This window comes from Lichenostomus cassidix, chromosome 6, assembly GCF_008360975.1.
Source record: "Lichenostomus cassidix isolate B80296 chromosome 6, HeHo_3.0, whole genome shotgun sequence".
Taxonomy (NCBI): domain Eukaryota; kingdom Metazoa; phylum Chordata; class Aves; order Passeriformes; family Meliphagidae; genus Lichenostomus; species Lichenostomus cassidix.
In genome coordinates this window covers 24654799-24673338 of record NC_139487.1, presented here as the reverse complement: position 1 = coordinate 24673338, position 18540 = coordinate 24654799, and the positions used below count along the sequence as shown (strand labels likewise).

General features: G+C 38.6%; 1 protein-coding gene across 1 annotated transcript; it reads left to right on the top strand.

Moving 5' to 3' along the window:
- Positions 1 to 972: 972 nt before the first annotated feature.
- MAT1A (methionine adenosyltransferase 1A) lies at positions 973 to 18372 on the top strand. The gene is made up of 9 exons (XM_085064069.1): positions 973 to 1312; positions 8105 to 8182; positions 8685 to 8807; positions 10513 to 10625; positions 12198 to 12341; positions 13105 to 13323; positions 16328 to 16510; positions 17017 to 17150; positions 17607 to 18372. Exons 1-9 carry the CDS (start codon positions 1219 to 1221, stop codon positions 17707 to 17709), a joined length of 1191 nt encoding a protein of 396 aa, XP_084920195.1. The 5' UTR covers positions 973 to 1218; the 3' UTR covers positions 17710 to 18372.
- Positions 18373 to 18540: the final 168 nt, after the last annotated feature.

Sequence of the window (18540 nt, the reverse complement as noted above, 5' to 3'; positions counted from 1 at the left end):
TTTGAAGTAAAGTAAGTAAGTTTTTAAACTGTAGAGTGATAGGGATTTCATTTTTTGGGTAGACCAGTGCTTTGGTCAGAGATTGAGACTATAATGGTTTCTGTAAAGGAATTAAGGAAGCTTACACCAATTTATAATGGTGCAGTCATGGTGGGCATTTTGTGGATCTGTCCCATGGGTACATTTACTTGGGTTTTTATATACTAACTTAGACACAAATACCCACAAAATGCCCTCTGCCCTCATACCTGGCATGCCATCAGCATATTCCAGACACAAGCTGTCTGACTGGAAGAAATTCTCCGCAGCAGAACCAATCACTGAGTACTCAGATTTGGCAGTTATTGTATTTCCAAGGGTTGTAGAATATAATATGAGAATATGATAGAAAAATGTAATTCAAATGGACCTGAATTAATAGCAAAGAGGACAGAGGAAGAGAAAAGCAAAGGCTGAAGGACAAGGTCTGTGTAGCAGACTGTGAAGCAGCCGGGATGTTAGATCTTATCAGATGTTTCGTCTCTCAAACGTGCATGAAAAATGAATGAAAAAAAAGATCCCAAGAGAATTCTACTTTTCTAGAGATGAAAAAGTAAAAAGAAAATACAGTTACATGATGCAGAGCAAACTTCTCCCTGTCTTTTATTAGGAAAGATGTGCATTTACACATTTTGTATCTCTCCCTGTAAAACCACAACACAGAGTTGGAAGTTCACCATAGATCCCAGAATTAGGGGAGAGCCAAAGGGAAGAGCAGCTGACCTGAACTGTTGCTAGCACTCCTGCATTACTTCATGCTCCGTTGAGCTGCAAACATAGCCAGTCTTGCACAGGTTGAATCCAGAGAGTTTCCAAGAACTGAGTTAATTAGTGAAGTATCCTAAAGTTAACTAACTCCCCTGCCAAGAAATGGGCTCTTCCATTTTCCTCACATGATTATCTGGGCACTTTCACTTTTCCATATATAGGAGCAGCTCAGGGACTGACAGACCAGGCTAGGTAGGGATACAGACTCCAGGCACATGCATACTCCTTGCATCCAGGCACAGATGCAAGCACATGCTGCTTTCACACACTGAAATTCAGGTTAGCCTAAGAGCTAATAAGTGAAGACAGCGACAGTTCTGCTGATAAAGAGCCTTCTTAAACAGAAGGCACTAAAGGGTAGAGCTCTTCAACCACCGTTTATAATAATCCATCAGGAAAAGCAACACAGCCATGAATGGGCCAGTGGATGGTTTATGTGATTTCACGCTGGATGATGAAGGAGCTTTCATGTTCACATCGGAGTCAGTGGGAGAAGGACATCCAGGTAAGAAGCCAGCTCTTGTAAAAGTGTAAAATGTATAATATTTTCATTTCAGTGTTTTAAATGCCTAAAGAAGAAGTCATCTGCTGTTAATCTTGCTAGAGTAGTTATTTGTAACAGGGTGCTTTTTCTACTTTATTTCTACTGGACTTTGTCCATACAGACTATAGAACTGTTACAATTATGAGTGGTGCTTTTTCTACTTTATTTCTACTGGACTTTGTCCATACAGACTATAGAACTGTTATAACTAGAGTGGTGCTTTTTCTACTTTATTTCTACTGGACTTTGTCCATACAGACTATAGAACTGTTATAACTAGAGTGCTTCCAACAGGAGTTTACGTGCTTTTGCAGGGTGTGTGTGAGGAAGGCAGTGGTTGCTGCTCCTTCCTTTTCATCTAAATTTCTTTCAGTATTCCTGTGGAGACACTACTGTATCTCTGGCAGACTCAAGTTTCACATATGGATAAGAATGCATAGCTTGCTTCTCAAGTTCCATATCTTTATGGGCCCTGTGAAACTGTCCTGCACATATGAAGTGCTCAAAGACTGTCACCCATGACAGGAATATTCCTTAGTAGCCTATTTTAGAGCCTTTTTTTAGTGGTCCCAGCAGCTGTACATGGCAAAGTCACTGGTTTGCCCACAACCTCCCACCCCTTTCCATCATCTGATGCAATACATGGAATTGCTTAAGCAAATAGTGGACAGTTATTTGCTAAACTTTATGTATGGTCAGCAGAGATTAGTCCATTTTTATTGAAAACAAATATTCATCCACCATAAACATATACCTTATGTCAACAGCAACTGTTCCCTCAAATGAGGCCAGGGGGACAATGGGCTATTTGATGTCTTGAAAAGTGTATTTGTTTTAGAAGCTGATTTGGTGGCCTGTACTTTTTGCTGTAATAAGGCTTTTCAGGTCTGCATTCATGTTATGTGAGTAAATCATAAATGGGTGGAATAACACAGCAGAGGATAAAATGGTCAGCAATGAGAACTTTATGTCTATAGTTCTGCGACTCTTCTATATTATTACTGCAGATCAAATCCATGGCTGATGCAATTGAGTACATCTCCATCAATGTGAAGGCAACTACATCAGGTTTAACCAGTTGGGGTTCTTTCTGATGTAACACAGTCAGAAAGTGACAGCCACATTTTGTCTTTGGAACATAGGTCCCATGTCGAATGTATATATAATTACATCCAGTGTCTGTAGTGATATGTAGTTTCATTATACATATAATGTATATATATATATGTATATATTTGTATAATGTATACAAAATAGCATTATGCAGTGTGGTAATTTTACATGGATGATGTTATTTCAGAAGACAACAGGTGACAATTTACACTATTCTAATCATTATTTTCTAATCATCTTGGGGCATGATAGGGAAGTCTCAGAGCAGAAAGGGTTCACCCGAGTCCCTAAAAAGATTTAGCTTTGTCCCTTGGTTTCTTCACCTTACAAGTTCTCTTTTTATCTTATTTCTTGTTTTAAAATTTGGCCAATTTTTCAGTTCTTATTCACATTCGCTTTTTTATTTCCAAGCCCTCTATTGACCCTCAGTAGCTTTCTTTTAAGCCCCATGAATATTATTTTTCTCCTGCACTGAAATGCAGGGCAGACCCTGGAGAAACGCAGTTACCACTTGGATGTGTCTGCAGCCTCTCTTTTCCCTGGCAGAAGTTGCTGGGTCTCTGTGAGATGCAAAGTACCAACCTGGGAGGTTTGTTTTAGAGTGAATGCAAAACTGAAATTTACCTGGGTGTTTTCAAGGCTGTGATGCTTATACTTTCTTAAACAGCCTAGGTCTTCACGTAGGGTACTGAAAACCCAAACACCTATGGCAAAGGGAAGATACAGATTTTCCAGATCAAAGGAGGACAGGCTGGCAGTAAGTCTGGGCTGTCCTGCAAATTCTTGTTGCTGAACACCATTAATGTGTCTTAATAATCTCAGTAATAGCTCTGGTCCCTGACAGCAAACTGGTCACCCCTACATCCTGGCCAGCCTCCCCTTTCCCCCTCTGTGGTTTTGGACAAGAGGTGTAGACATGCCATTAGGATTTTATCACCCAGGAAAATCTTGGCTAGTTCTTAAAATGAGGCCCAGGGCCTGAGGCTGTAGTTGGGCTTCTGACGTTATCTGTAGCAACAGAATTTTATTGTGAGTTTTGATTTCCTCTGTTTATACAAAATGGATAATTTGCGTGTTCTTGATTATTTCTCTTCCGTATGTGATAGTATAATTTTGCTAGAGGGCATTGTGTGAAGTAAAGATCCTGCACCAGATATTTGTCTGGTGGAAATTTGAATTGTTCTGATTATATTAGCTGAGTATTGAATGTTTTAATGGAGACCTTCTTAATGCACAAAGCAGAAGAAATTACATGCTTGTTTATTTGAGTGTACAGAGAACTGCCTTATGTCTGGGCAGTGCCTAGAGCTGCGTGTCACTGAGAAGCCCAGATTCCACTGAAGCAAGTAGTAGCTGTCAATAATTAATGTACAGGTATTACCTGTGCTCCCCAAAGACATCATAGAAGACTGTTTATCCCATCTTCTCACTCCAGATCCTTCAAAATCCCTTGGGCACAACATTTAGGAATTCCTTTCAGGTCTTTAATCATGAGTCATTTAGTGGTGTAAATTCCAGACTCTCTGAGGACTTACACATGACTTCTTCCTTTCAATGTAATAATAAAACACACAGACAGCAGCATGAAAAAGAAAACTTTTTTTGGCAGCTGGTTTTTGTCACTGCTCCTTTTTCCTCAGTCCAGTGGTGTCTGTTGTGCTGCACAGGTTTCATGGTGCTTTGAAATGCATCATATGTTTCTGTGCCCCACAATATCTTACAGACATCAAACCACCAAGGAGTAATTCCTATCTGGTGTTGCTTCAGCTGGAATTGCCTGCAAACTGACTGCTGTTCAGTTTTCTAGAAAATAACAAGGAATCCTGTTAAAAATATAAGACCAAGCATCTTCTAAAAGCACCCTCATATATTCAACCATATTAAAAGCATATATTTATTTTCTAGATATTCAGAGGAAAAAAAAAATCACAGGAAAAAAAAAACCAAAAAATGAGCAAACCAGAAAAAGCAGATCTGTCCAGCAAGTTGATGCTTACACGTCTTATATCTAAGATTATATATAATTAATGATATGCATAATATTTCAATAAACTGTGCATTGAACAAAGAGAACAGATGTACAAGATATTTGAACACTGTAAATATTAAAGTACCACTGCAGTTATCAACCAGCACTCCTCAAGAGTTCTTTTAAATAGGAAAAATGTATAGCACAATTCAGCTATTTGAAGTCTTTCTACTAAAACTCATTGGGAAGCTGATTTTTTAATTAAATCTTTATGATAAATATCTGCATTTCTTCCCTGGTTTTAGTTCTTTTTATCAGAAAACAGAGAATTGCTCAGTTTGTCATATTTTGACTATAAAAATTCACATTCTAGTTTAATTTTTTTCTGTTGATATAAATAACATATCATTAAAAACACTGAATTTAATTTTGATCATCATAGGTTTTGAATAAAACCAACCTTGCCATTTCAAATGTTCAATGCTTATTATATTTACTGCACCACCAAAGCCAGAAATGTGACTGTACCTCTTCATTGTGCTTTTTGGAGCTTTTTTGAATTAAATTGTCAGGTTTTAGTGCTGTTCATAATCTTTTTCTGTGTGTGGTGAGTCTGTGAAATTGAATTCCTGGGAAGGTTCTGAGAACTTTTACTAAGCTCTTGCATACTCTCAATTCACATGACAAACTTATGTCTAACCACCTGAAAAACTGTGAAGCTCCTTCTAATTACTGGAGATCACTTTTGTTGTTGAATACCTTCTTTAGTTCCTAGTATTATGACTGGGATTTTGGCTGGGTTTATCATCAGCCTCCCTAGACTCATTTTATAGTTAGCAAGAGCTGCTTCATGGCTCATTGGCATCTCTGCCATGAGGCTGAGCCTGTGGGGTGATTGGATTTCATGAAAAGACTCGTAGTTGTCTGATACTTTCCTGCTCAGTCATTTTAGATACCCCTATTGCAATATTCATTCTATTGGATAGTAATTCACTACATGAAGGAATGCATGAACTGAATGCTGACATATTAAAAGCTTTTTTAAGATTATAGTGTCTCACCAGAGGTGTTCCATTATGTCTTCCCTGTTGCCAAAAAAGAAGGGAAATTAAGAGAGAAAAAAATGGACCAACTTAAACCCTCACCTTTAGCAGAGAATAAGATAAATGGGACAGTTGAGATAAGAAATTTAAACAACAGATTGAAGGGTGCACAAAGCCTGCTAAGCATTGCTAAAAATAGAATGCCTGGTATTATTTTACACCAGAGACCTTTACTAATAGGCATGCCTTTAATTTAATGCATTAATCAGTCAATCATCCAGCTGGATTTCTCTTTCCAGTCTTGATGGATATATCTGTATCTGGATTTGGATCAAGTTGCACTAGAACTGCTGGTTGTTGCACCAACAATCAGATATTACATGAATTATCAAACTGATTTGCCTCAAACGATTTTAATGTAAAGGTATGCTCTCAGTATAGTAAAATAAATTATTCTAATCTATTATTTTGATTTATTAGAGTCTCATATAGATTTTATTATTGAATTATTATTGAATTCTTCAAACAAGCTAGTCAATGAGAGTTGAAATTCAGACCTTCTAAAAAGATATCCAATTTTCACATAGAGATTTGAAGGGATGAGGAATCCTGAATACCTCAAGATTAATGGTTTCCATGGCTCTCACCCTTTTCAGATTTTCCTTTTTAAGTCTTTTCCTGTCTCTTTTTAACTTTAGTTTCTCAACTGTGGTTACATTATTTCCCATCAGAAAAAAAAAAAACCAAACCAAAAACCACCAACACTTTCATTGTTTTTAGGTTCTTAGGGACTGGGATCCCAGTGCCTATAGGAATTTCCTCTGGTAGGTTGCCTTTCCTTCAGCCTTTCAGAACTAGATTGAGTTTGGTTGATTTCATCCTGTAAGATAGACTTTTCTGATTTAGGGCATTCTTCTCACTCTGTCCTAAACCTTCCCAGAGCTTCTTAACACTCCTCTTGAATGTTTTGGAAATAATGCATTTAATATCCCTGTGTGTGCTGTGCAGGGAACTCAGACACACAGGACAGAAGCATCTAACACAGGTGGGACATGCTTCATGTGGAGCAAGGGCAGCAATAAAGGTTGTTCATAGAAACTCTGGGGGGTGGAAAAATTACTACAAAGCAGTCCCAGCCACTAGGAGTTTGCTGCTGGGTATTGGACCTGCACTGAGAAACCCATTCTAACCCCAGTTGCTCTGTTATCTCACCCAGGTAATAAAAAATTTCATATTGTCATCAATATTTTTTGCCTTTATGCTTATTCCTTACAAAAATGAAAACTTTGAACAGAGCAAGCAGAGATACATTTCAATCACTCATGCCACCTTTGTACTCAGGTTTGCTAAGCAAGGTTCAGTTGGACATCTAATTAAATTGTAAGAATGGAGTCTGATTCCTGTTTGGTAATTATTGTCCCAAATTTAGTAATGCATGTACAGGTCTTGCAAGGCTGAAAGTTCCAATGCAGCCTACATTTGCTATTGTCTTTTGTGTTCATTCTTTTTGTGTTGAAGTGGTGCGATGAGAGTGAATATGGGAAATAAGGGTGTCAGGATCCCATTAGTTCTCCAGTCTTTGATTTGTCCCCCTTAGCTAAATGTACACCTTCTTCAGAAAAATAAATGCGAATTTACTTTGATTTGAGCTTAAGTGTATTAAAAAGCCTCTAACGACAGACTCTTACAAAACACTTTTTTTTCCCACAGGTTGTGTTGCACTTGGCAAGGCAGGAGATTAACTTACTTTGCCACACAGCTTGTTATGGCAAAATCTAAAACCAATACTAGACCATTTTTTAAGAACAATAAAATTAAATTATATAAGAAAATTTACCATTTTCATGTGGAAGACATTGTTATTTTTGTGTCCATTAGATTAGCTACATTATTTAATTAAGATTCAATAGTTGTTCTAAAGATTAGAAAAGAAAGAAAAAGACAGAAGATTATTATGACAAACTTGAGCTGAAACCTTTGTATTTGGCATGTAACTAAAGATTTACCTCAGGCAAACTTCAGCTGGTGACCCTTTCTTGCTCCTGTGTGTGTATTCCCTCTGCTGCCTTAAGTGTGTTGCAGGGATTATTAGGAGGTGACAGTGCTGGATGGTAGGAATCAGTGACAAAAAGAAAACCAAAACCAAGGCCTTCACTGAGCTGGGCATTATTTCTGTTAATCTAAACACTTTCTCAGGCTTTACCACCGCTGTTAGTCAGGTACATTGTAACTCCATCTTGGGGCAATGGCAGCTGATGGTGGAATATCACCGTTCTGCTAGAACACCACTGGTTTGCAGTGCAGTGCAATTGGCTGGCGGTGCTAGAGAAGAAGGCTGGGAGTAAAACCTCTTAACCTCTCAGGTTATTCTGTGCATTGCATCCTTGTTTCACACCTAAGTGCAGAAAACTACAGGTAAAGTTATGGCTCGTTAGTTTATACCAGTAAGTAAATTGCCTGCTGTCTACTGAGTTTGCTTTAATATGTCTTTCTATTTGGCAAGCTTAAATATGCCAGTAATAACCAATAAAAGAATTCCTTTCTGAAATACCTACTGAAAGCGATGCAAAGAGTCCATGTTTTGTATTGAGTGCTGTGGTTTTGAATCACTGCTTTGATGTCTTGCAGATAAAATCTGTGATCAAATCAGCGATGCTGTACTAGACGCCCACCTCAAACAGGACCCGAATGCCAAGGTTGCTTGTGGTAAGTTGTTTGCTGCTCTGCTTGAAGCATCACACAGTCACATTCTTCTAGGTTTGCAAAGACCTAGCTCATTTCACTCTCAAAAAGTGGCATAAGAATTTCATTCTTCAAGAGAAAGAGAGATGAGAATAAACAATGAAAGTTTGTGTAAAGACTGAATCCTAAGCAGGCTGTAGAAGTGTAGAGTCTTTAATTTTGTGTGTGGTCTGAATTGTCCTGGAAGAAACAGATTTGCATGTCACTGAATCATGCTCAGTGTTTTGACTTTCCCATTTGTAAACTGCACATAGTGGCTTTTTCCTTGCTTTCAGACAGATGGTGTATATGAAAAGAATTTTGTTACAGATGGAGTTAAAATGCTAAAAATATAGATAGAAAGGATTTACACTATATACATCCAATAGACCTCTCAAAATCACCATCATCACAAACACAGTTTTATGTCTTAAAACTGGGCTGGCTTATTCTACTATTGTAATCCTGCTTTCATCTCTCTTTTCAGAGACAGTGTGTAAGACAGGAATGGTGTTACTCTGTGGGGAGATCACTTCTCGTGCTATTGTGGACTATCAGCGAGTTGTCCGAGATGCAATTAGACATATTGGCTATGATGATTCAGCTAAAGGTTGGTGGAAAAACTCGTGAAATTGTGGAAGAACAAGCAATAGGCAACTGCAAAACAGGTCTGTCACCAGTTCCATACATGGGCATTAGGGAGCCTGATAAAAACTGAATGTGCTGTGTGAAAGCTGCTTACATGATGCTACTTGATACATTTTCTGGCTTTACCCCAGTAAGTAAAAACCCGTCATTTATTAGTTAAAACTGAATTGGGAGTAGGCAGACTATACTTTGAACTGTGGTATTAGGCCACAGTAGTTAACTGCAACTTGAACCACAGAACCTACCACTCCTCCAAACTTGCAAGAACTTGACTCTTGGTTTTTCATTTGGCAAGCTGATTGTTGCATCTTGGTGCAAAAGAGAGAGAAGAAACCTAGTTCATTTCATTGTACTTTTGTATTTTTGTACTGCAATGGCACCTGGAATTTCTAGGTGTAAAGGTGGCTCTCACTGCAGGGTGTTCTGTTAGCTCTGAATAACTCCTTTAACACCAAGCAGTGTGTGGTCCAGACCTAGGCTCTGAGATGTGAAAATGATAAAAAAGATAAAATGCTCTCTGTACCAGACACATTTCACTTTCTGATTTGCATGTATTTGTTTAGTCAGTATAAATATTGCAAGTATTCTGTTACAGTGAAGTGTATTTTTTAAGAGCTTTTGGTTTAAAAGTTGTTTGCTGCAGTCTTTTAGTTGCTATTGAATTTGCAGGAGGTTGTAGTGGGAGAATATTACAGCAGCTCAGTTGCAGTTTACCTCCACCATCACAAAACAGCAGTGCTCTCATAAAACACAAACAACTCTAGTAGGTCATCAATCACCTTTTTATCCAAACTGCTAACCATAATGAGGGGAGATCCAGTCACCCAGTAAAAAACAATTTCTAGAAGTTAAAAGAAACCCTAAACCAAACAATTATGTACAGCAATATAATATTCTTCTCTACATAGCCTACTTAGAAGAGGATGAAGAGCATTCAAGTGGATCATATGCATATGGACATGTATATATATTGACTGGCTGAACATGAGTTTGGTCAGCAGCTGTCAGTAGCTACAATTCTAGGAAAGGTTGGATTTGGACAGAAGCAAATTACTATTAATATAGGAACAGGTGGGAAATTTTGCCACAATCTTCTGTAAGTCTTTCAATTTTTTTTAAAACATTACTTTTGTCTTTGAAAGTCATGTAAATTCCCATTTCCAGATTTGTTTTGAGGCCTGAATCTGGTGGTTTTTTGTTTGTGGTTCATGCAAAGTCCCGTGAGCGATTTCAGTATGGACACTGCTTTGTGTGTATTACAATTAATATATCAGAGAACAGAGTCTTCAGCTGATGAAAATCTCAGCTTCTGGGAATTTATGTGGAGGATTTTATTACTATTCATTTGGGAGAGGCTCATTATTTACCTTTTTGTCTACTTTTCTTCAGCTGACCACTCAATCTAAATTGGCTTGGCACAAGGAGCAAGTGAAAGAAAAAATTAACAGTAGCAAGCAAGAAAGGTAATCCTGTATATCCCACTGCATCCCAAAAAAGGTTTCAAGTGTGGTATTGACAAAAATTTGACTAAAACATAGTTAGGTTTTGAGTTCTAAATGTAGTATCCTTCAGAATAAAACTAAAACTATTTTGTCCTATGGTTCCTTGTTACTTTCCTTAATTGTGACAGAAAGAGCTAATTCACTGCTGTTCTTTTTTCCAAATAGGCTTTGACTACAAGACTTGCAATGTTTTAGTGGCACTGGAGCAGCAGTCACCTGATATTGCCCAAGGTGTTCATCTACACAGGAATGAAGAGGATGTTGGTGCTGGAGATCAGGTAGACATAGCATCACATCTAAAACACCAAAGCTGTTTTCATGGAAAAACTTTACTCCATCTTATTGCCCTGTTTTTTATGTCAAAACCCATGTCAAAATATTTCCACACTTCTATTTACCCCAGAATAAAACCCATATTTTTATTGAAACAGTTGGAGGTTCTGTGAGGGCAGACTTCTGCCTGGTGTTGTTTTGGCACTCCAGGCAAGTCAGAAGAGCTCTGGCAGTTTGTGGTAACTGAGGAGGTGCCCTTTAGAACTTAGCAAAGGTGTTTTGCTTATGTATTTCATGTTTTTGTTGTGTAGCTTTAGGTTCATCAGACCACTCACCTTGCACCCAGACTTGCCATGTAACGTGAAATAAACAAAGGATCTTTTCACATTCACAGAGCTCTTGAGATTTTGTGCAGAAAAAAAGTAGGTGATGTTTCATCTGCCCTCTGCATTGGTACAATGAATACCAGAGTACTTTTAATTCTCACTTGTTTCCCAGAGGCAGCTCTCATAATAAGTGTTCCATGTAATTAAGGCTGTCCAAACTGTGTTTCTGTGAGCTAGAGAACACATGTAGACATTTATGGTATGTTCCCAAGAGAAAAATAATAACATAAAAACTCCATAATGTGACTGATGCCCTTTAAGTGAATTTAACATGCACTGGTTATCATTAAAAGTAATATCTAATTTATACCAGTGCTGTTGAGAGCTGTAAGTGCAGGCATCATGGTCCAGGAGCCAAGCTAATATTGCTCAAAAATTCCCTTGAGGACTAAATTAAAATGCTTTGCTGCTGTCATGGGTACACAATACTACACAAGATGAAAAGAGATCTGACTTTCTTTGGCACTTTGATGGCCTCACATTCCATTTGATCAAAGTACCTTCCTGTCTTTTTTTTCCTTTTTTTTTTTCCCCCACAACATACACTGGATGAGGAGAAAGAAAATACTGCTAACTCTATTTAGCAAATCATAATCTGATGCAGGTAACATGAATGAATTATAAAAGTAATATACGACAGTATAAATATAAATATATAACAGTAGAAGCTGTAATTCTAAGCATGTGGCATTGAAAAATCTGAGGCAGGTGCCTTAAACTGTTGAAGGGTATGTCCTTCACGGAGTGCTTGCATCCCATTCCACTGAAATTTCAGATGTGAGCTGCAGTAAGTGTGTCTTTATCCATACATAAAAGCCTCTGGAACTTTCCCAGGCTACTGAAAACATCTTTCCTATGGCAGAATAGTACTGAAATGCTTTCTCCAGCAGATTTTTTTTTTCCTGTGGAAGAACCTCTTTCGTTTTTTCACAGAGACATCTTCCTTTTTGCCCAGGTTTCCAGCTCAACATGTAAGCCTTCAGGCTAGTGAAAAAAAATCTAGGAACATGGTTTGTTTTCCATTACACTGTAACATGTTGGAGCCTGATCTGAGTTTGACTTCTTGTACTGTGATATAAAATAGTAGAAAGTAAACCTGAGGATACTGCTGACTCTGCTTCAGATGAAATCTCATTGCCTTTGGCTGTGGTGCCTTTAACAGTGATTGAAGTATGTTTTCTCCTCCCATAGGGTTTGATGTTTGGTTATGCAACAGATGAGACAGAAGAATGTATGCCCCTAACAATTATTCTTGCCCATAAACTGAATGCCAGGTTAGCAGAGCTGAGGAGGAGTGGAGAACTCCCTTGGCTGAGGCCTGACTCTAAAACACAGGTAAATACTGCAATGGCTTCTCCAGAAAGTTGAAAATCAATGCTTTTTCTTTCCAGGAATACTGAACATTTTTGCAGACTGCAGTTGACATGTTCAGCCTATCAGGATAACCTACAAGTAGCAGATAAAGCTTTTCTGCTGCTTGTGACATTGTCTCCTTGGCTGTTGGGAAATGGTTAACTTGTATCAGAGCAATTCACCACTTGCTCCTGAAGAGATATTTAACCCTTCCGAACGAAGTGGTTTGTGCTCATTGGGAAAGTGACAGGACATCCAAAGGATTTATTTGTGTTTAGGGATTCAGGCTGACATTTTCAAGATGCACTGAGAATGAGAGTTTCTGAGGCTTGGGAGTTTTGAAGGAAATCCCACCTGAAAGACATATTTTGGATGATTTCATAGAGAATAACATTGTCCATATTGAGTCAGGGGTTTTTCTGACAGTTGGGGTTTTGGTTTTTTGTTTATTTGTTTGGGTTTTTTTGTTTGTTTGTTTTTGGTTTGGTTTGGGGTTTTTTTGTTGGTTTTAAAAAAAATTTTGGGGGTTTATTTTTGTTTGTTTTTCTTTTTTGTGGGGGTTTTTTGTTTGGTTTTTTGGGTGGTTTTTGTTGTTTGTTTTTTTTGGCATGACAAAAATGAAGTGAAGAGATAAAAACACTAACATTTTGCTATGGTTTTGCTTTTGGAATAGCCTACATGACACTTGATGAGCACCGGTAACACATTTTATAGTAACTTCCTTGTTTTTTCCCGTTGCCCTCAGGTGACAGTTCAGTACATCCAGAAGAACGGCGCCGTGATCCCTGTGCGTGTTCACACCATTGTGATCTCCGTGCAGCACGACGAGACCATTTCCCTGGAGAACATGCGCAGGACCCTGAAGGAACGCGTGATCCAAGTTGTTGTCCCTGCAAAATACTTGGATGACAAAACTGTTTATCACCTTCAGCCCAGTGGTCGCTTTGTTATTGGAGGGCCTCAGGTTTGTGCTGTGTTATTTTGGTGCTCTTATGAGCTTGCCTTTCACTATGTGTGTGTCTTCAATGCTCAGTGTTTTGGCACCTCTGTCCCAGGGTGTAAGGAGCAAGCTGCACAGTGGAAGATTTTCCTGCAGCTGGATGTGGAAGAAGGGCCCAGTGTTTCATGTGTCCTGTGCCAAAGTAACCTTTGAGGGCATGGTTACATTGTACATGTATTGTGACCAGGCAGGCAAGTCTCCACGCAATCTTCCATTGCAGGTAGGGTGTACAGCCCAGTTCTGGGTTTCCTCAAACCGTCTCAGGACCAGCTCCCAGTGAGGCCTGCAGTCCTTTCTCATGGGAAGCACTTCTGACAGAGAAATGGACAAGAGAAGCTTTACTTCTCTTAGAGTGAACCTGGTTTTCAGATCTGCATGGCTCTCACTGTTCTGCCTGACATCAGTCAGAGCTGAAGGTGTTCATCTGTCCTGAAAATCAGCCTCAGTAGGCTTCTTCTGGTGAGAAAATAAATGTTCCTTTTTCTTTAGGCAATGCAGGAGCTGGGCTTTGTAGTTGGATTCTGCACTCACAGAGGTCAGGCAGAACTTCCACTCTGTAGGATCAGCAGTTCTGAGATTCAGTTTTTGAAAACAAATTTACCATTACTAAAGTTTTAGTCTTCAGATCCCTTCAGAACTATCACAACAAAATTTCTAATGTCCTTACTGAAATTAGAGTCAATTACACAACAAATCCAAGTAGACAGTGTTTTTCCCTTGTTTTTCAAATTCATTCACTTGCTGGAATTTTCTAGAACTATTTCTAAGGCACTCCGTCTTTTTTACATTAGTGACATGTAACAGGTAGGAAGGTGCTGAGATACATCTTTATAATTAATAATTCTACAAAAAATGTATTTTTGTGCAGTTGAATCAGTTGTATCACTGTGATTTTCTGTATCATTGACATCCCAGACTATGCACAAAAGGAGAGTAAACTTGAGCTGTAATTTAGAGTGAATGAACCAAGCAGCACTCATAGCTACTTACAACAAGAAGGCTACACATGGGAAAATTTTTATGCGTGCAGTGAACTGCACTCATTGAAAATGTAAATCTTTCAGATGCATACTGAACTGCATTCATTTAAAAAATGTATCATAGTTCCATGTGATAAGCCAACAAGGAATACCCTTTCTATCTACTCTTGTGCTGGAGCTCTGTTGCATATGTTTGCACATAGAAACAGAGGCAAGTCACACTGTCCGTTTACAGCTTTTTAAACCTGGGCTAAGTTTACTTAGTATGGGTCAATCTGCCCAGGTGTCCATGACCTTACAACTGCTATCAACACTTGTGCAATTTACAATGGCATTGCAGCAACCAGAAAATAAGTATTTCTCTTCTTGACTTTTACAGCTTTAGATTTCTGCTTATTTTTCAGAAGAGTGTTGATCAGTTTTATTTTAACAAAGCTAGTTACAGGAGGCTGTCCTGCCTCTAGCTCAGTTCATCTAAGGAAGATACATGTATTTAACCTGGAATTTTCACCTTACGTTTTTGAGTGTGGTGGTACTTTGAATTCTGGCTATGGCAAAATGAGTAGGTTGGCTGCTGTCATCATTGTCCTGTGTGTGAGAAAACAGACATTACAGTTCATCACAACAGTGACTTCCACACTCTTTACAAGTGCATTTGTGCTTGTTCCTCACCTCTGAAACAAGGGGTGGTTTCCTTGCCTTTCAAATGTCCTCACTCAGTTCTGCAGTCAACTCATGGTGGCACACAAAGTGTTCTCATTGCAGCTCTTTGTGCCATCAAAAATTAAGCTTTGAGCCAAGCAGAAAAACCCAAGGACAGGATCCTTTAAGACAAGCTTAGCTATCTAAAATTCAGATTTACATCTCACTGCTTTCTTAGTAGAATGGAACAAACAGTGCCAAAGGTTTACCTCTGTGTATGTGCACAGTCTTCCAAAGAAAAACTTTGACTCCCCCACTTGTGTTTGCTGTGCAAACATTGCAGCAGTTGAATTTTAGTGACATGATGATCTGAGACAAAGAATTTCAAATCTGTCTGCACAGGTGATAGCTGAATTTAAAATTTGAACATGTTTCCATTCACACCAGAAGGCTTAAGGATTTAGTAAATTGCAGGGGTCAGACTGGTGCGGATCAGCTAACCCAGACCAAATGAAAATACAAAGTACTTGTTAGGAGCAGTCAGGATAGATGTAGGCAGCTAGAAGGTTATCTGCACTTCCTTATTAAATATTTTACAGTATTCAGATGTAAGTATTTGTTCTTAGAAAGAAGTAATCCTGTGTCAATTACCTATAACTGCCTAGTACTCCATCCCTGTTGTGTACAGTTTAAATTAGACTATACATATTTTGGGGTTGGAAATGTGGTTTGTAGTACATATATGACAGTCTCTGGTACTGCATTGGAAGGGCTGGGTGCCAGTGTCCCTGTAATGATGTATAAGGTACCAATGACACACCCTTGATGGTAAATAATAAATAAAAACAAAATCTAGTATTTTATATTCACCCAGCTTGGTATTTTGACTAAAATGTATGACATCCTGGGGGTCTTAAGGTTCAGGGGTTTTTTTTCCAATTTTTAAACAGTGAAATCTCTCAATGGTTCCTATATGGCATGTAGTTTTTTAACAATATTCCATAATTGGTTTGGATATTGAGTCGGGAATTTCTAAACCAACGTTTCCATATTGTCAGGGATGTTTACTTTTCAAACAGGCAATGCATGCTCTAGCTATCTGGATGTAAACCTGTTTGCTTGATTGACCAAACAAATTTGTGAATGGCTTGTCTTGAGAATGTGGCTTTAAAGAACAATTGCAGCCACTGTTGTGCCTTGGTGAGACAAGTTCATTCCCTCAGCTACCCCCCAGCAACCCCCGTGTGGTGAACTTACCCATCGCTGAAGTCTTCTGAAGGAATGCCTGGCCCTGTTTGAGACTGACAATAAAATGGATGTATAATGGACCACTTTCCCTGCCTCAGGGCGATGCAGGTGTGACTGGGCGGAAGATCATCGTGGACACCTATGGCGGCTGGGGAGCTCACGGCGGTGGCGCCTTTTCCGGCAAAGACTACACCAAGGTGGACAGGTCGGCGGCGTATGCTGCCCGCTGGGTGGCCAAGTCTCTGGTGAAAGCTGGGCTCTGCCGCCGTGTTCTGGTTCAGGTAAGGGCTGCTAAGGATGTTGCTTTTCTCAAAAGGATTTTCCCTTCTCGGATTTACTTTGGATGCCCATCTTACGAGACACCGCAGTAGAAGTGGTCTTGGTGATGGTTTTTTGATGAAAGGAGGACTTGATGTGCTTGGTTCAAGCACACAGTAGTGTCACTAATAGCCTGTTAGTTTCTTGAAACTGGAACTTTTCATTTAGCTTCCATTTTATTGGCTATTTTTCCAGACATTTGTTGAGCCCTCACACTCTGACACTTACTGTCATGGAAATAAGCATGGGGTGATTGGATAATGGGGGAGAAAGTTATCCAGAAGCCTCAGCAATTTCAAAGTTTTCTCTTCTTTTTATCTACAAATACAGGTTGTGCAAATATGAGAAGTGAAGGAGAGGCCTTAGTTTTCATAAGCTGATTCATAAATGAGTGCTTTCTTCTGCTACACTTCTGTTGCCCTGAGGCGCTGTGCTTATTGGCTGACTAAGGTACCTTTTTTCCCCACAGGTTTCTTATGCTATTGGGGTTGCTCAGCCACTGTCCATTTCACTGTTCACTTATGGAACTTCCCAAAAAACAGAGAAAGAGCTGCTGGACATTGTGCACAAAAACTTTGATCTTCGGCCTGGAGTCATTGTCAGGTAAAGAAACACACAGAAAGGAAAATATCTTGATAGTGACATCCAAGAAATTATTTCTTGCAACACCTTCAGCTGTTACTGAAGGTTTGGCCTTCTATAGTATATGAAATTCAAATAAAACAACATTTGTATTCAAAGAACTTAAAGTTACCTTGCTATGAAAAAAAGGTATGTTTTGGTTTACAAAGGGAATTGAAGGTTATTTAATCTTTTCCATTATAATTAATAATTCTCAATAATAATGTCTTCCCTTATAGCCTTCAAGTACATTAAAGACTTTTAAGTAATGCTGTCACTTTTACTGTGTCCATTAGATGTGTTCATTGGTATGCTTGCTTCTCCAGGATATGCTTGCTTGTCTGAGGGTGTGGGATGGATATCAGCATCAGAATTTTAATAGTAGTTATCATGAAGTATCATATGAAAAATTTTCAGTTCTTTTTATTATACACACAGGGATTTGGATCTGAAAAAGCCCATTTACCAGAAGACTGCATGTTATGGTCACTTTGGAAGACAGGAATTCTCATGGGAAGTGCCTAAAAAACTCGTATTTTGACATTAGTGACATGTCACCTTTTAAAAACAGAAAGGAAGAGAAGTCCACTAATGATGAGGATGCTTCTGAAAATCAAATTTGACAGCTTTATATTCAACAAAAGGAATTTTAGGTTTTAAATGGAAAGAAAGAAAAAGTTATTTTCTTGGAAATTTTTTTTTTTAACCCTGAGTGTCTTTCATTATCTAAGATATAAAGACAGAGTCTGTTTTTTTAATCAACATAAGACAACAAAATCCAGTTTACTTTTAACTGCTGCTCTGTCGGTTCTTTTGATAAAGACGAAGTGTGACTCAGGTACTCAAACCAATAGCTGAACCTCAAACCTTTGATGGGCAAAGGTGAAGACGACTTTCCCAACTCTGACTAAGGATCAGCAGATCTGTTGCTTCTAATTAGACAATGGGAAATTCTGGGGTCCAATTTCCTTACTGGAGTTAGCATTGCATACAGCTGGGGGCTGCTTTGATGGGAGAAGGCTGAATATCACATAACTGTATCTTGGTCTCTTTTATAAAAGACATTAACATATATGTAATATTTAAATCACCTTCACTGCATATGTGCTGTTACCGTTGTGTTTCAATTACCTGTGGTTTTGAGACATAAGTGCTCTCCTATGAAGCAACAATCACAGAATAAAAAGCTTTTTCCTACCATGTATGTAAAGGTGTCTCTTTTTCTATGTGTTTTTTGAATGTTGCTGTATAATGGTCCATCTCATCTCAGCTGCTTCAACTCTTGTAGGATTTTAGTTTACCAACGTAATTGAATTTTATTAGGTTTCGGAATTGTTATATGAATTTCCCTGTTAATATATGTGATCACTCT